The 17,759-nt window shown below is 42.5% G+C and overlaps 1 protein-coding gene across 2 annotated transcripts in view; it reads left to right on the top strand.

Moving 5' to 3' along the window:
* The window catches only part of PDE4B (phosphodiesterase 4B), a 396,712-nt gene that overhangs the window by 343,743 nt on the left and 35,210 nt on the right, over positions 1 to 17,759 (top strand). For both annotated transcript variants that reach the window (XM_087449321.1, XM_014788252.2), the window contains one exon: positions 13,463 to 13,575. In XM_087449321.1, coding sequence (XP_087305447.1) covers positions 13,463 to 13,575 — 113 coding nt within the window. The remainder of the gene's footprint in view (positions 1 to 13,462; positions 13,576 to 17,759) is intronic.

Genomic DNA, 17,759 nt, shown 5'->3' with positions numbered 1-17,759 from the left:
TAAGAATTCCTCATGTTAATAATTTACCAAGTGCGGGCCGGCCCTGTGGCTTAGCGGTTAAGTGCGCGCGCTCTGCTACTGGTGGCCGGGGTTCGGATCCCAGGTACACACCGACACACCACTTCTCCGGCCACGCTGAGGCCACGTCCCACATACAGCAACTAGAAGGATGTGCAACTATGACGTACAACTATCTACTGGGGCTTTGGGGAAAAAAAAAAAAGGAGGAGTATCGGCAAGAGATGTTAGCTCAGAGCCGGTCTTCCTCAGCAAAAAAAGGAGGATTAGCACAGATGTTAGCTCAGGGCTGATCTTCCTCACAAAAAATAATAATAATAATAATTTACCAAGTGCTTATTCTCTGCTCCATCCTCGGATCCTTATAACTTTCTGCTGTCAGATGGATAATTCATCTTCTCATAGAATGCACTGTCAAGGCAAGAGCACTGAACTTGGAGTCAGGGCCTAGATTCAAGTCTCTAGGTTCTGCATTTACTAGTTATGGGATTTGGAGTGAGACACTTAAACTCCCTGCACTTCAGTCTCTTCCTCTATAACATAGAGACAATAATACATCTCTCACAAGGTATGATGAGGATTAAAAGAGATTATACATATGAAAGAGATCTATAACTGCAAAGCATTACACAACTGTGAAACGGTATCAAGATATTTATGAACCACTTGGTGTGTGCCATTCTTCTGTTGAACAGTTTTCAATGGCTCCCCATTGCCTGCCAAATAAAGCCATAATCTAGCATAAAATACCCTCTGAGACCTGGCCCTGACCAGCCTGCTTTTGCAAATTTATTCCACGCTACTCCCAGTGTTCTAGCCAAATAGGACCATTGCATTTGTTCTCCCCGGACAGGACTGAATGGTGTGACATGGTTCTAATTTCATGCCTTTATTCATGCTGTTCATTGCCTTACCTCATTTTCTTCCTCTCTCAAAATTCCACCCATTTTTCTTTACCTGGCCTCCAAATCTCTCCTATCTCCCTTTCCCCCATGTCTTTAAGCTCTGTCTGTGCTGCCTTGGAACTCTGCCTATATCTTTCGCATGATAGCTGTCAGAATCTATTTGAGATTCTAGTCTGATGTGATGCACAGAGACCCCCAGTAAGGTGCCTGAATACAGCTCTTGGGTGAGAGTTAAAGACCAAAGGCTGCGGGTGATGTTGCAGAAGTCTTCTCGAGAGACAGCATGTCTCCCATTTTAAAACTTGCCAGCCTACAGATCTAATCAAGATATGAATACAAAAGAAATATAGAGCTCATTATTTGTGGTAACATTGAATAAATCAGCAAAAACAAGGTGGTTTGTTTGGAGACTAGTAAAAAAAGAACCAAGAACAAGAATTCCTGACAGGGTTTCTCCAATACTGTTCAACAGCAAAGGCCCTTTGGGTAGTGGGTATCCCATCTATTGATATGTTGGGCAAGTCAGCAGTTCAAACAATACTTTTTGAGCTTCTACTAGGTAATAGATGCTGTGCTGCATAAAAGAACAGCCAAAAAGATATGTTCCCTGCTCTGGAGAAAGTTATCATCTAATGGGTGAGATAAACCGAGAGAAATAATTTCAATGAAATATGGTCTGTTGGAAATAGAGACTACCACATGGTGTTGTGGGAGCTTAGAGGAAAGGAGCTCAGTCTGACCTCAGAATATTTAGAAAGCTTTGTAGAGGAGGTGACTCTGGACTGAGTCCTAAAAGATAAGTAAGAGCTAGCCAGGTGAACAAAGTTGAGAAGGCAGGTGGAAATGCTGAGCAGAGACAACTACATCTACCTCAGTAGTGAGTATATCAGGCTTAGGAAAGCAGCATTTAAATCGTCCAACTAAATCCCCTGCTCTGATTTCATGCTTACCAAGCAACCTTATGATTAGGATTTCATCTCCCATGTCAAGGAGCAGGTAATGACCAGAAGACATGAAAAGCTTCCTGTAAATTATTGCTTTCTGTAAATTTGTTTATTGACCTCTGACCTCTCATTGCACTCTTGTGAGTTGGACTAGTATAAGCTAAATGGAAGTCAACCACACTAACAAAAATCACATTTCTGGACCTGAAAAGCTAAAGTACCTGGGAATTTTGGTCACCAACCAAATACCACCCTCCTAGAGGCCATATGGTTTCAACTCACACACATCTCAAATCCATTTAGCTCTCTGCATCTCCATGGCTGCTGCATGGCTGCTGCATAGTGGTAGCCATCATCATCTCCCACATAGGCTACTGCAGTAAAATAAAGAATAATGCTCCTAGCAACTGGCACGAATACTTACTAGGTGCTGGGTACCATGCTAAGTGCTTTGATGTGGATTACCTCATTTAATCCTCATCACAACTCCACGGGAAAGATGAGGAAATTAAGATTTAGAGAAATTAAGTAACTTGGCCAAATTCACACTGCTCATAAAATAAATGGCAGAGGCAGAAGGCAAGCTCAAGTGTGTCTTCTTCCAGGTCCTGAGCTTTTAAATACTATTTAGCTAGCCTCCTTGCATGCATTCCTTCCTTCAAGTTCATTCTCCAAATTGCAGCAAGAGTAATCTTTTTAAAATGCAAATCGGGGCTGGCCCCGTGGCTTATCCGCTGCTGGCAACCTGGGTTCGGATCCCGGGCGTGCACCGACACACCGCTTCTCCAGCCATGCTGAGGCCGCGTCCCACATACAGCAACTATAAGGATGTGCAGCTATGACATACAACTATATACTGGGGCTTTGGGGGAAGAAAATAAATAAAATTATTAAAATAAATAAATAAATAAATAAATATAAAAAAAATAAAATGCAAATTGGCTAGGCCACTCCTTTGATAAGGCTCCAAAAAGTTTTCCCATTGCTTCCAGAATAAAGTCCAGGGTCCCCTCCATGGAGTGCGTGGTGGGGTATGACCTGACCTAAGCTTCTTGCGCCAGTCTCTCTCTCTCCGTGTTCCTGCCACGTGGACTGCTCTCAGTTCACTGAGCACGCCCGGATATTCCTCTGTCTAGAATGCTTCCTCCCTCTCTGCACCTAATTCTTACTCCTTCAAGGCTCATAACTTTCCGGGGCAGGCCTTCCCTGAGCTCTCTCTATCACACCCCCACTTCTCAGACTTTTGGGTCCCCTGTTATCCCTGTTACAAATTCTTTGGGCACCCTACACTTCTCAGTAGCTCCTTTCCCAACTGTAATTAAATAGATTTTTGTATAATTATTTGTCTATTTCTGTTAGAATATAGGCTTCAAGTGAGCAAAAACGATGTCTATAAAATTCACCACTCTACCCTCAGAGTTTCATGCTAAGCCTACAACATAATGGGCACTTAAAAAAAATCCACTCATTAAATAATTATTTATTTTATCATACTCACCAAACAATAGCCAACATTTATCTAGTGCTTGTACCATGTACTACCCTAAGCATTTTATATTTATTTATTCATTAAATACTGCAACCCGTTAAATAGATACTATTATTATTCTCATTACATGGGTGAGGAAACTGAGGCATAGAGAAATTAAGCAACTTCTCCGAGGTTAGATAACGGTAGCGGTGGTCCTGCAACGTGAACCCCGGGCAGCCGAGTTCCAGAGAACAAGCTTTTAACCACTACTCTATATTCTTCATAAATACTTCTTGTATATATTTGACGTATTAGAAAAATATTTAGACAGCAACTTACCTCCATCTCTGATCACTTTCTGGCGTCATTGCTCTGACACCAATGCAGGTGGATAATTAAGTTCCTTGAGCACCCTTTCACATTGGTGGTACATAGTATTAAGTAGGTGAGTACAGATGCTTGTTAGTAAGTAAATACCAGAGTCCGAGTTCTTCTGGAGAGCAGGTTGGGGCAAGCGTAAGGACGTTGTAAGAGGCGGAGGCAGAGCAGACGGGAAGAGGCCTGTGAGGCCGCACGTGGCAGATATCATTCCGCCTTGTCTCAGCCAGCCTGGGTGAAAGGAGAGAAACTTAGACCGTTTGTTTATCACAGGCCCCATGGCTTAGCAAGAAAGATCATAGAATGTAAAAGCAGAGAACTTCAGTTCTCTCCCTCCCTCCCCCCTTTCTCTCCTTCCTCTCCCTCTCTCTCTCCTTATAATCTCTCATCTTTCATCTCTCTTTCTGTCTCTCTCTCATCGGATGACTTTGAGCAAATCGTTCAACGTCTCCAAGGCTCAATTTTCTCATATGCATAATGGAAAATGTATGTCATCGTAATAATAATTTCTATCTCATGGGATTTATTTTTTAAGGAAAAACTGAGATATGCAAGCGAAAGTGCTTGGTAAACTGTCAAGTTATATGTACAAAGCTAGTTGTGATGGGAGTTTTCTTAACTTGTAGTCTTAGAGGACTTTGCTAAAGACATCGGCATTAAAATGACCTACTTTTCACTGTTATTTCCCTTGAGGCCAGTGAGCCTCTCCTTCCGTGAATCCACCCACGGTGAAATCCCTGTCATGTGCAATTGCAAAGCTCCATGTTTATAAAGACAAGTTAACAAAGCCCTGCCTAAATAAAGGCCACATAGGGCTTGCAGACGGCCTTTGGAAGAACTGTTACAGGATGTGTAAGTGTTCTCCAGTTCCTGGGTTTGTTCTAAGAATATTTTACTGAAGGTTAAAACAACGTGCTTCTTGAAATGTGCACTCTAACACAGGTACATTTCATTTACCAAATATTCATCAAAAGAAAATATATACCTTTGGACATAATAACTGATGATGAAAAGAAAAGCTATTGCTGACAGTAAGGGAAAAAACCAAAACCACTAAATAACTAGGCCAATAGCCCTAATCTAACACTTTTAAATAAAGAGAGGCTGATTTCCATATGTATGAAATTGTTTTACATTTTAACAAATGCTTATTGCACCATGAGGAAGAACAGAAGAATGAAATAAACACGCCAACTTCAAGGCAGGTAGAGTCCAGTGAGGACGTCGACAGGGCTGGAAGCTTGTGGATAAAGCTAGATTCATAAGCCGAATGTGAAGATTCCAATTAATACACACTTCTCGCTTACAAGGGTCAGAAGAGTGGTTTTTTAGTTTTCTCCACCAAGGACTCCTATAATTTTTTACCCCATGGAGCCCTTGCTTAAGAAGATTTTGTCTACACAAATGAAAACTGTATTTAAAGGTAATAATTCGTCTACCAAATTAAAATTTTGAGTTATTTTATGGAGACTTATTTAATGTTATTACAGTTATTTAATGATGTTCACAAATTGGGAGTTAGGAAATGTCACAGGTTTGCTTTATTTTGAGGTTAAAAGTGCAGATTTTGCTATGAGCCCTGTTCTGTGCCCTGCTTTCATGGAGTCTCCCAGGCACGCTGGGGAAAGCATCATACTAGCTTGCCCCCACATCGCGGTGCCACCGGCCCATTGCATAAGGTCATTGTGTAGTTTGGGTACTGATCAAAGCTACTCAGCCAGGTGGTGAGGGGAGTTGAAATCCAGCCCATGCATCACTTACCAAGCTTTCTGCCCAAGAGGGCATATTTTTCTAACTTTCACAAAGGCACTGTATAAAGTTGGGGTGGGGAGATCGGGGAGGGGAGGAGGCTGATAAGGCACCCAGCCTCACTGACAACTATTTTGGAGAACAGGAAAGGAATTTCCCGTATAATCATTCAGTGCAATGGACTGGACCAGTCCTGGGGTGTCCTGTTCATCGCTGCAACCTCGGCACCCAGCAACTGGCTTGGCATGTTGTAGGCACTCAAAGTCTTTTTGCAGAACAAATCAATGAAAAAACAACTTTCTTGTACAATTCTCCACGTCTGAAGGTCCACTGACCTGCTGTGTCAGTCAGGATTTGGTGACAGCAGAATGACACAGCAGGCCAGGTCTGTATCTCAGAAGTGAAAATCAGCCAACTCTAACCTCAGACAAATGTGGAGGGGCAGTTCCTATCTGAGGTCGTGCACTGGGAGGGACACTATAGGATTTCATGGACATCTTGCACACACTCCCCACACTGGGACCAGAACAAAACTCCACCCAACTCAACTATCAAATATGTGGCAATCTACCCTCAGGAAAGTGACCAGGACCAGGGAGAAGGTACCAGGGAGGGAGGACAAAGTTCCTGACACATGCCAGGCCCTGTACCAAATGCTTGGCATGCGTCGATCACTTACTCTCACAGCTAGTTTGTGCTGTCTTCCTGTTTGACAGGTGAGGAAAGGAGGGCCAGTCAGGCTACTGACCTTGTCTAAGATCACACCGCTGGTAAGCGGCAGAGTCAGGATTGTAAAGAGCTGAGTCAGGCTCCAACGTATTCCATGGAATTCTGAGCATCCTGGTCTATGCAATATCAAAACCAACATCTTTTTTTGGTTGTTTTTCAGCTGTGTGAGATTTACTCAAACTCTATTGATACCCATTGCTATAGCTCAACAAAAGGAAAAGAAACATGTTTTTAGAAATCCTGCCCTTTGTTTTTTAAACCAGGCTGTCCCTGGATGGGACAATCTGTTGAAATCCTGCATGGAAAGTCAGACAGAGAAAAGTGCACAAATCACAAGTGTAGAGGCAGTGAATTTTCATAAAATGAACACCCCCGTGTACCCAGGACCCAGACCAAGAAGGAGATCACCGCCAGCCCCGTAGAAGGCCCCCTCAAGTCTCTTCCCAGTCACTAACCCCCCATGGTCACCACTATCTTGACTTATAATATCATAGGTTCATTTTTGCCTCTTTTGAACTTTACATAAGTTGAATCACATTTTTATGTAGTTTTTAATATCTGGTTTCTTTTGCTCAACTTTTATGTTGATGAGATTCATCCCTGTTGCTGTCTGTGGCGATTGTTCTGATTGATTTAACCACCACATAACCTTGCAAATACCCACCGCCTTCTCTAGTGGGAAGAGAGTCTGGTTATGTGAGGCAGATAAATGACAGGTTATTTACATCTCTTTTCTAAGTGCTTTCTTTGGGTGGAAAGTGGGGGAAACCTGACAGATATGTTTCTGATATACACAGAGCTATGTTAAAATTGCATTTAGAATTCCTTATATCAAGAATCTAGAATAGTCAAATCTTAGAAGCTAAGAGTAGAACGGTAGTTATCAGGGGCTGGGGGAGGAGGGATTGTGGAGGTGTTGGTCAAAGAGTGCATAGCTTTAGTTACCCAGAGTGATTAAGTCCTAGAGATCTACTAGGCACATACGGTTATCAATACTGTATCGTATACTTAAAAATTTGTTACAAGGGCATATCTTATGTTAAATGTTATCACAAGCACAAAAGGGGGAGGGAGAACGCTTTTAGAGATGATGTAAGTTTATGACACTGTTCATGGTGACGGTGTCACGGGTGTATACTTATCTTCAAAAGCATCAAGATGTACACATGAAATATGCACAGCGGTTTTGTCTATCAATGATACCTCAATCAAATATTGCATTTAGATATAGTTTGTAGAAAATTTATATTTGGGGTATATTATGATGCTTTCGCTTGCTAATTCTGTGTGATTTGGAACAAGGCAGTTACCTCCCTGAACCTCAGTTTTCTCATCTGTGTTAAGAGTAATGTTGCTCAGGGTGTCAAAGTTAAATGAAGGTCTGTAGGGGGCCTCTGTCCCCACTTTTCCCAGAGATCAATGGGGTACTCAGATCACGCTTTCCTGCACAGAGTGTGGGACCAACTTTTAGTGCACCTGAGGTCTGTTCCCAGCTGGGCACTGACTTCATAACTGCTAAAATCTGTTTCCATGTTTTCCAGCTATGAGCAGCCAGCTATTTGTGGCCAGGCCAAGGTTTCCTATTACCTTTTCCTGTTGCCTTTCTCTCCATCTCTCCTTCCCAACCCCTCTCTGCTATCTCACACACATTTCTACTGGATTTGCATGAAAAAACTGGGCAAATTGGACTATGACCTAAGTATTAGCTCAACTGGAAACTTATTAAAACAGAAAAGGGGAGATCATTGACTGAAAAAAAGAATGTTACTCATCAGTTTGTAGTGTACTATCTCATTTCGATTATTCACATACGTAAGTGTATACGTAACACACACGCACACACATCCATGAAAGGATATGCACAAAGGGCTTAACAATGGTGATCTCTGCTTAGTAAAAATGTGACATTTTTATCATTTCAGATTTTGGCTCCTCTGTAATTTTATAATTTTCTACAATGCACCTATATCCCATCTCTAATAATAAATGCGATACTTATAAAATGTTCATAATACTTAAAGATTTATAGTCTGGTTTGTGTGTATTCTCACATTCTATCTTCCCTGTGAGAATAGAGTAAGTATTCTTCTTACCCTCGTTTTACAGATAAAGAAATTTAGTCTCGGGAAACTTAGGTAACCTGCCCGAGATCACCCAGTGAAGCAAGATGCAGGACCAGAACTGCTGGCCTTATGAGTAAATGTTGCGCAGCTTCCCTGTGCTAATGGCTGTGTTAGGTGGATCAGAAAAGGGAAGAGGAGACTCAAGAAATGACAACATTTAGGAAAGCAATTACGCAACTTTACATAGAAAAGACCCGAGGATGAGATGCAGCTGTAAATGCAGCTTTTTCAAGAAAGCGTGCATTTTCAGCGCTGAGCTGAATCCTCTGTTTCAAAGACCAGGAATTTTGCCGGGAACTTTGGTCTAATAATTTAACCTCTGACATCTTAGCTTGTGTCTTACGGTAAATTAGAGATAATCATACTTCTTCAGAGATATTGCAAAGATTAATGACTAGTGTGCTTAGTACTCCTTTGAAAAAAGAGCTATATGAATGCCACATACTATCACCAGATTAATATTAATTCTAATTATGCATCCGTTCTCTCTTCTTGTTTCTCAGGGTCAAATGCAATACCTACCAGACCTGCAGAAGGGAGTAAACTTCCTTTGCCACTCTTGTTGGAGTGAGAGAAGGAAAGAAGAGAAGGATGGAAGGGAGGTCGGTTCTCCCTGCTCCTCTTCCTTCTGGAAATTTTTGGCAAATAGGGTTGACCCCATGACCATACATGGTCCCATTACTGCTCTTATCTCCTTGAGACTTGCTTCTGTGGTGTTAAGCTTTGTTCCCTCTCAGAGCCATTTTTGTAAGACAGGAACCAGGACCAGCTTCATGGGCATCCAGGCTTGCACAGGGCCTTACTACTCAGAGGGCCCCCATTGTCACTGCTTTGAAACTCAGAATAATTTTATCTTTGATCTGGTGTTTTGTAAGTGAAGTCTGATGGGACAACGTAGTATACTCCAGTGGCTTGGAGCCTTGGCTCATGTGCTATCCCCCTCCTGCCACCCACCTGCCTCCTCTGGACGAGTTCTCAGCCACCAGTTTCCCTGACCCTGGCACCCTGGGACTCATCCAGCATTCCTCTCCCTGACCCCATCCATGACCACTGCTGCCATCCATTCCCAGTAGGGGTCTGGGTGCAGGTGCAGAGAGGATCTGAGTTGGGTTGTGTGCCTTGCAGTCTCAGGGTGGGCATGGCAGCAGCCGTTCCTGCCCTGGGCTGGCATAGCTGTAATGTGGTAAACAGAGGCCATGTCTTGGTGGGGTTGAGCCTCTTGTCCAGGCCTGACCCAGGTATCTAGCACGTCCCAGTGCAGAGGTTGTAGCACCTTTAGAGGTCGCCTGTCTGCTGTGGATTGGGGCATGGGTATCATGGGGAAGGGAAATGTCTTACTGGCTGGGGCGCAGCACATCAGTGTGGCAGCTGGCAGGTAGGGGTACCCCAGCAGCTGGTGAGCTGTGCAAGTGCCATAAGTCATAGGATGTGGGGCCTCCGGGGTCCCGTGATGGTCTGCGCTCACCTCATGGTATCCCCATGCCTAAGGGAACACAATATTAAAGAGGAAATAAAACATGCCATGCCATTCATTAATTGTGACAAATGTGCCGTAATAATGTGATATGTTAACAATAGGGAAACCTGGATGTGGGTTATGTTGGAGCTCTCTATGTTATCTTTGCATCTTTTCTGTAAACCTAGAACTATTTTAAACAAAAAGTTTATTAAAACAACAACACTCTGACAGTTGAGAGAAAGATTCCAGAAGAAAGGAAAAAGCTTCATACTTTATTACTTTCAGGAGCACTTTTTCCTGCTTTTTCAACAAGGGGCCCTGCACTTTCATTCTGCACTGGGTCTTGTAAATTATAGAGCTGATCCTGATCTTAAAATCCTTTGTTGACTATGCAGTTCTTCCATCTCTCTTCCTAGTCCTCCCCACCCCCTAATGCCAAGACGTGAAGTTACTTTGATTGCCATTAATAATTATACTCCTATGTATTTTTTTTTTTTTAATTTTTTGTTTATTGCAGTAACATTGGTTTATAACATTGTAAAAATTTCAGGTGTACATCATTGTACTTCTATTTCTGCATGGACTACATCATGTTCACCACCAAAATACTAATTACAACCCATCACCACACACATGTACCGAATTATCCCTTTCACCCTCCTCCCTCCCCCCTTCCCCTCTGGTAACCACCAATCCAATCTCTGTCCCTATGTGTTTGTTTATTGTTGTTATTATCTACTACTTAATGAAGGAAATCATACGGTTATACTCCTATGTATTGATCACCTACCAAGAACTGGCTACCATACCAGACACTTTATATACTTTATTTCATTTAATCCCTTTATAACTTTATGAGATACATATTCTTATCCTTATTTTAAGATGTAGGAAATTGAGGTCCAAGACTGTACAGTAAGTGGTAGAAGAGAAAGTCAGAATGCCTGAGTTTCACTCCAAAACTGCTGCTCTGTCCACAGTGGTACAGACACACCATTCAGCCTCTAGATACCCAAGTATTTGCAGGCTGCTTGGGCAGGCACTTCGGTTTCCCTTCCTCCGAGTATTTACTGAGTATCTGCTAGGTACCGAGCATTGGACCTGGTGCTAGAGCTACAGAGTTATAGCGTGGAGGCCAGTCTTGAGCTGTGCTGGTCCTTTCCTTTGGCTGTACCCATAAGTCGCTGGGGTTTGATGCCCCATACTTAGCCCACTCTGACGTCTGTGCCTCCTGCCTTAGTTACTGTGATAAGAAGTCTCTAAAATGGGACACAAAGAAAATCTTGACTATGGATTAAGAATCTGGGAAGGAAGAAATCTTCATTAACTTTAAAATGTAATACCATTCACTTAAAAAATATTGCAGTTGTCCAGAATAAGAGAGGGCCCTGGAGTCCAGTCTTGTCACGTCCATTGGCCGGTCACTGACATCTCACTGTTGTACCAACTCCAGGAACACCTGTGCGCTTGTCTGTGTAACAGGCAGTGAATGTGCTGGGGCAACAACACCTAATTGGTGGATCTTTGAAGAGTCCTCCTTCCTTAGCACTTCTGCTGCTGTAATCACTGTATTTTCTTTGTCAAGAGTAAGTGGAAATCGGATCCCTTTTTTCCCTCTTGGTGATGGAGAAATGTGGTATATCATCTTATAGTCATTTTGCATATCAGCCCATTCAAAGGGCTCTGAGCACGTGACTTACTCCCCACCATGCTGGCGAATGTCTGATCTTGGTTACCGAGAACCACAGGTCCCGAGGTGGAGGGCACCAAGGCAGGAAAGGTCGAGGACTTGGGAAGTGGTTGCACTTTTTCCTTTATGAGAGGCCAGGAATGAGGATGGGAGGGTTCTGTTACTTCAGGGAAAGATTCCTTGCAAGAAGTGCTGTTCTGGAAGGAAACAGAGGAGGTAAGGGGGAGTTTGGGACCCACTAGAGAGTAGTGAGGAGATTCTTCGTGTTGCAGCAACGTCGCAACATTGAGGAGGCAGAAAGGAGGGAAGGTCCGTGCAAGTCTGACTTGAAATGAGTTTTACTAAACACACTTCAATTCTTGTCTGCACACTTTTGAGGAGTGTGAAAGAAATGGAGGAAGTCACCTCCCGTGGTTTCGTGGCTTTTTAAGTATGACATACAGGATATTGAATTTTAACCCCTGTTCTTCCTGAAGTGTAGGCATATTGGGGGATAAACAAAACACCTATTCTTTGAAATGTGCATCTGTGGCCAAGGGACTCCAGTCACTAGGAATCTCTCTTCTGCTTGTTCCCTTTTCTGCGTCAAGTGTGAGTGCCACACACGTAAAACTATTCAAATAATTGTAAGAAGCTATGTGGTCTCCCTAGGCCTTCTGTTGAACATATGAAAAATGTTTCCCAACTGTCACAGGAAGCTGTGTAGTCTTTTCTTTGTGATAGAATTCCACACAAGATTTTTAACTTTAATTAATTTTATTAATTAATTTTATTTTATTTTATTAGTGCCTATTGTGAGCATGCATTCCAGAAAGCTTGGTAGAGTTAATGGATGTGGTTCCCCTCAAAATCAGTCATGTATGCAGGAGCATCTGATTGATTTTTATATCTGTCTGTAGCATCATTAATTCACCTAGCATTTATAAAATTAATTCAGTGTTTATTAACATAGGGTTTTTAAGTCATTAACCTTAAGTACCAGTTTAGACTTACAAACTTTTGGGTATGGAATGACGTGTTGTGAACACTTAAAAAGAACTTGATTATCCATCAAAAATGCGATTTTAAAAACACTATTTTTTTGAATGGACTGCTGAGAAATGTTTCCAGAAAGTCTAGATTCCTACAGCGACAGATCAGAGTCCCCGGCTTTCATCTAAATGAAAATCTGCAGCCTTCACATCTGGCTCCACCTGAAAGTCTGGTTCAGAATTTCCCTGTGACCCTGGCGGCTGCGGAGGAGAAGTTTTAGCTTTGTTTAGTATAACAGGAGCTGCGGACTCCCAGGCCCATAAACCTGTGCACCTAAAACGCCAGACAGTTTCTCCTAGACTGAAGTCTCATCCGGGAGACCTCCCTCTGCATCCACTTCCAGGAGAGATTCAGGGGAGGGAGGCAGAGCCAATGCTTCTCCCTCGAGCGGGTCAGTGTTTGCTGAATTCAGAGTTATTCCAAAATTTACACATTCCCGGGAATGAATGACCGCCTAGCCTTCCAAAGTAACTGTCAGTACCCCCCCCCCCCCAAATCTGCGACTGTGTGGTTCACTTAGAAGAAAAGCAAAAAGAGAAAATGCTTTCCTCATTTCTCCTCCGGACTGCAAACACTCAGAAATGACATCACGGCTCTGAAGGGCCCCGGGATGACTAAGGCAGAGGGAGCCTGAGAAAGCTCGCTGCTTCTGCCTTTGGGTTTAGGACACATGTATGCAGATGAGCTAGAAGGGACGGTTCCCGCCTTCTTCCTCGGAGGAAGTTTCTTGGTAGATCGCGGACACCTCACCCAGGAGGGGGGCGGGGGTGTGTAAAACCTAGCCCCAACCATGCCGGGCAGAGCACCCTGGTGGAGAGAGCTGGAAGGAAGGAGCCGGCGCGCAGAATGAAGGAGCTGGCGGCCACCTTCAGTAGCGCCGGGATCAGCGGCGGCGGCGGCCACTCGGCTATGGACAGCCTGCAGCCGCTCCAGCCTAACTACATGTCTGTGTGTTTGTTTACAGAAGACTCTTATCAAAAATTAGCAATGGAAACGCTGGACGAGCTGGACTGGTGCTTAGACCAGCTAGAGACCATACAGACCTACCGCTCTGTCAGTGAGATGGCTTCGAACAAGGTAAGAGATGCCCGTTTTGTTCGTGAAAGTGGGAGCGTGCCGTGAGCTCCCCCGGCCCCTGCCTTCGGCAGAGGTGCACCCGGGACGACCCTGAGAATGGGTTTGTTGATTGGCCTCAGAAAATTCTGTTCCCAAGCAGCACATGCTATCGATGCTACAGCAAAAGTTCAGTTCCAGAAACCAAACTTCTTTTTCTTATGTGTAGTTCGGCATATGTTTAAGATGAAAGGTGTTTATAAAGTGTACAAATCACTATGCAAATGAAAATGCCTTTTAAAAAACAATTATCAGGAATGTAAAATCTGAATGAATCCGTAGAGTAACATGTATAACATGTTGCATTGCAATCAGGTGTTATATATATATTTGAATAAGAAAATAATGTGACCTTTCTGTATCAGTAGAGAGAATGGTTTGCCCTGAAGTTTTATAAATTCTGAAATTCTTCTCAGAAGGACATTCTAGAATTTTATAACATTTCTTTTGTGATGCTGCCATGACCTAAGATAAATATATATGTACATTTTGTCTCCAAAAAAAGTTATTTTTTTAAAGTTTGCTGGTTTTAAAAGTGGAATCTATTGAAATTAAGTTCCACCCATACTGCAAAGTGGTTTTATTTACAATACCCAGAGAAAACTTGGTGTTGAAGAGCTTTAATTATCTATCATTATATCATTTGTTTAATTAGCACCTGGATTTAGAGTACTAATTTATGTAGCAAGAGTTGTTGCTTTTTGTTTGTTTGTATTTTTCCCTTGGAGAATGTTAATTTGATATGTATGTGTGTGTGTGTGTGTGTGTCTGTGTGTGTGTATATATATATATATATTTTTTTTTTATTTAAATAGAAAGCCTTAACACTGTATCCTCATAAGTACACATTTTCAGAATCCCCAATGATCCTAGCCTGAGGTATTGTCTTGTTGTGTCTTGGTTCTGGGACAGGGAACAGAGTTTGTTCCACACCTGCCGACATGCCCTTTCCAGCCTGAGGTTCATGAGTGGATGTGTGTCGCTCCTCCTTCTTTCCTGGGGTTAAACGTATCACCTTCCTATCAAGGCTTGCTGGCTCCTGCTCAAAGGATCTGAGCAGAGGAAGCACTGGGTCCCTAGGAGGTCCTGAAGGGTCTTATTTATTTATTTATTTATTTATTGCTCTTATTTATTGGTTAACGAAAGGGCAAAAAAAAAAATAAGTCCCTTTCTGAAAGTTTAGTTCAGATTCGAGTTGGGAAAAAAAGAGAAGATTTGCGTTTTAACTGTTTACTGACTTTTTTCTGAAGTTCTCAATTGAAGACTACATGCTGGGTTTTTCCAGGCTGTTGTAAATCTCAATAACTTCCCCATGAGCAGGGCTTAACTGTGTAACTTCTCCAAACCACATTGGCCTCCATGTGGAAGGATTTCCACACACGCTTTAGCCTACTTTGGAGTGTTAACAGATACTCTGTTCTGTGCATTTTGCGATCATGGATACCCATATAAGATGTAGATCCAAGATTTAGGGGCAGTTTTTCAGTAGGTTTCACCGGAAAGGACAGGCTGGACTTTCTTCTGGAGTCACTAAGATAAGTAGGCAACTAACTCCAGGGAGAGAAAAAGAATATTCATTGAGAAATTGCAGATTGCCATTATTTTTCATTTTGAGTGTTGATGCATTGTGGAGTCTCACCAGTTTGTGTCTGGAGTAGTGATATTAGACATGGTCTGTCTTGCACATTTATTTTTAAAAATGTCATGGTGTAATAGTTAATAAGGCTCTGAGACCAGGGACTGTGTAGGTCCTGGTGAGAATCCCAATCACTCCAGGCTTCCGCTCCCCCTTTATGGTGTTGTGCACAGGAAGCAATGAAAGTTGAATAGAGCTAACCTGAAAGAAAGCACTAACCCTTAATGCTGACACTATTAACTTCAGTAGAAGGCATGCAGCTTCACCTGTTTTCTAGATCTACAGTGCAAAGGTTGTAGGGGAAAGCAGTTACCCAGTGGGTGAATAATGCCCAGCTGACAGCTAAAGTCAATTTCAGTTCTTAAAAAGATCTCTCTTTTTACTTAGCTACCTTTTTCCCCCAAAGTCTTGATTGTCCAGCTAATTGTCAAAAGAAATTGATCTGTACCAGTTTTTTGGGAACTGAATTATCTGGTAAAAATAAAATTCCACATTCAGTTTTAAATGTTGTTGAAATTATTTGAGCGTTCCATCCAAGTTACTATCTAAAAATATAATTGTCATTATCATCATCATCATTACTGTGTAGTCTTATTTGGTCATCTTTTGCTTACCCTCACTGAACAAAGGAACCATGACAAATCTGAGTTGCAGACCTAGAAGTGAGTGTGAAGATGTTCTGTAGAGGGAGTGTGTGAAAAGCACACGCTTCGGAGTTAAAGATCGTGGTTCAAATCCTGTCTCTTTCATTTACTAGCTACTTGACGTTGGCCAACTTACTTAGCTGCTCTAAGACTCAATTTTCTCATCTGTAAAACAGGAATAAAAGTGGTTGCTGGGTTGCGTTGCTGGGTTGCTGTAAAGACTAAGTGGGATAATGCATCTAAAGCACTCAGCAAGGCACCTGATATGTAGTAAAAGTTCAATAAAAGATAACTTATTAATAGTGTCCACTCCACCTTTGCAAAAGATTATGTGCCTCTAGTTCTGATCAGTTCTGCGTTTTGTTTGCAACCTCTGAACTTACTTAAGAGTGGTGATGGAAGAGCCAGTGTTTTGCTTCGGGGGTGTTTGGAAATTGCACATGGGCCAGTCTCCATGCAAATGGAGGAGAGTTGACAGTGTCTAGTGGAGGAAAAGCAAGTGGTCTGTCATATTTACTTCCTCTGGGTAGGGTTCTGTGTTTGCTTTTTGTTTTTTCTTAATCCATTTACATTTTGAAGAAAATTGAGTGACTCAAAGATTGTAACCGGCTTTATCAAGTGTGCTTCAGAGCCCAGAGGGTTAGATAATGAGCTGTTTCTGTGACTTATAAAAACATAGTCTTCTCCTTGGCCCAAATTTACCTGGTCCCTTTATGTTGACCACAGGCCAAGGAATTCCAGAATTATAAAGAAAGATGCAGCTGGGTGGGTTAATGTTATAGATTATTTTCCCCTCAGAATTGCAACAAGATGGAATAAATTAAGCAGGAGTAGTACAAGGCTATGACATTGTTTTTCAAGATGAAAAGGATGTCTCGTGAACCTTGCCAGCAGCCCAAGTTCAGTTAGACACGTTAGAGCTGTTTTCTGTAGCGACAGATTGCCTTCTTTGATTCGTTCATTAATTTTTGTTTCAACTTTTATCGCCTCCTGAATTAGAAGAATTGTCTTACACTTCAGCGAAATGCATCAGAGCATGAGTTCCTCAGTGGCAAAACAGTCAGATGTTTTGAAAACAGGATGCTTTGGCCCTGCATTATAAAAAGAGGAACGGAAAGAGAAACAGTATAGAGAGGAAGAAAGCAAATAGCCTCAGCAGGATCCCCAGCCCAACAACGGCATAAACACTGACCTATCTTCCTGACCTCCACTGTGGCTCAGTTCCTGACCTCATGTCACCAAGCCAATCGACGTCATTGGAGGAGGATAGCAGGAATGGCACAGCTGCTGCGAGGGTGACTAGAATTTCCTGTCTCCTTCCTGACAGACGCAGTCAGAAAAGTACAGAGTTGCAACAATGGTCGCTGAGGAAGGCCCGACAGAACAATCCCAGTGAGGCGTAGCTGTGACTGACAGGGCAGGGGAAGCTTTTGCTGAGAAACAGAGTCTCTCACCTAAAATTTTCAAGTGAAAATTGTCAAAGGGGTCATTCGTACCCAGCATGTTAAGTGTTTTTCAAAAGATGAACATGCTGTGGTATCCAGTAAGGAGGTGTGTTTAAGCAACACATTGTTGTCCTAACTTGCCCCTAGACTTCCTCCACTATCCTTTTCTGTGGTGACTAGCTTTGCCCTGGGGTTATTTTATGTGTAGTACGAAGGTTTGGACCCTCTCGGAGCAAATGGATGTTCTCTTGTCAAGAAGAGCAGTCCTGAATAAAATCAGTGCTTTCTTTAGAATGACGCATCAGGACCCAGCACTTCAGTAAATGTTTGCTATGGAAATCTATAAGATAGGAATGGGAGATAGACGGTTCTTTTTCTCTGAAGGCATCACAAAGTCAGCTACAGATACCATCACAGGGGAAG

This window comes from Ceratotherium simum, chromosome 2 (assembly GCF_057802395.1).
Source record: "Ceratotherium simum simum isolate JZ-2026a chromosome 2, ASM5780239v1, whole genome shotgun sequence".
NCBI lineage: Eukaryota > Metazoa > Chordata > Mammalia > Perissodactyla > Rhinocerotidae > Ceratotherium > Ceratotherium simum.
The sequence above is the reverse complement of the archived record's forward strand: the minus strand, read 5'-3'. Positions and strand labels throughout refer to the sequence as shown.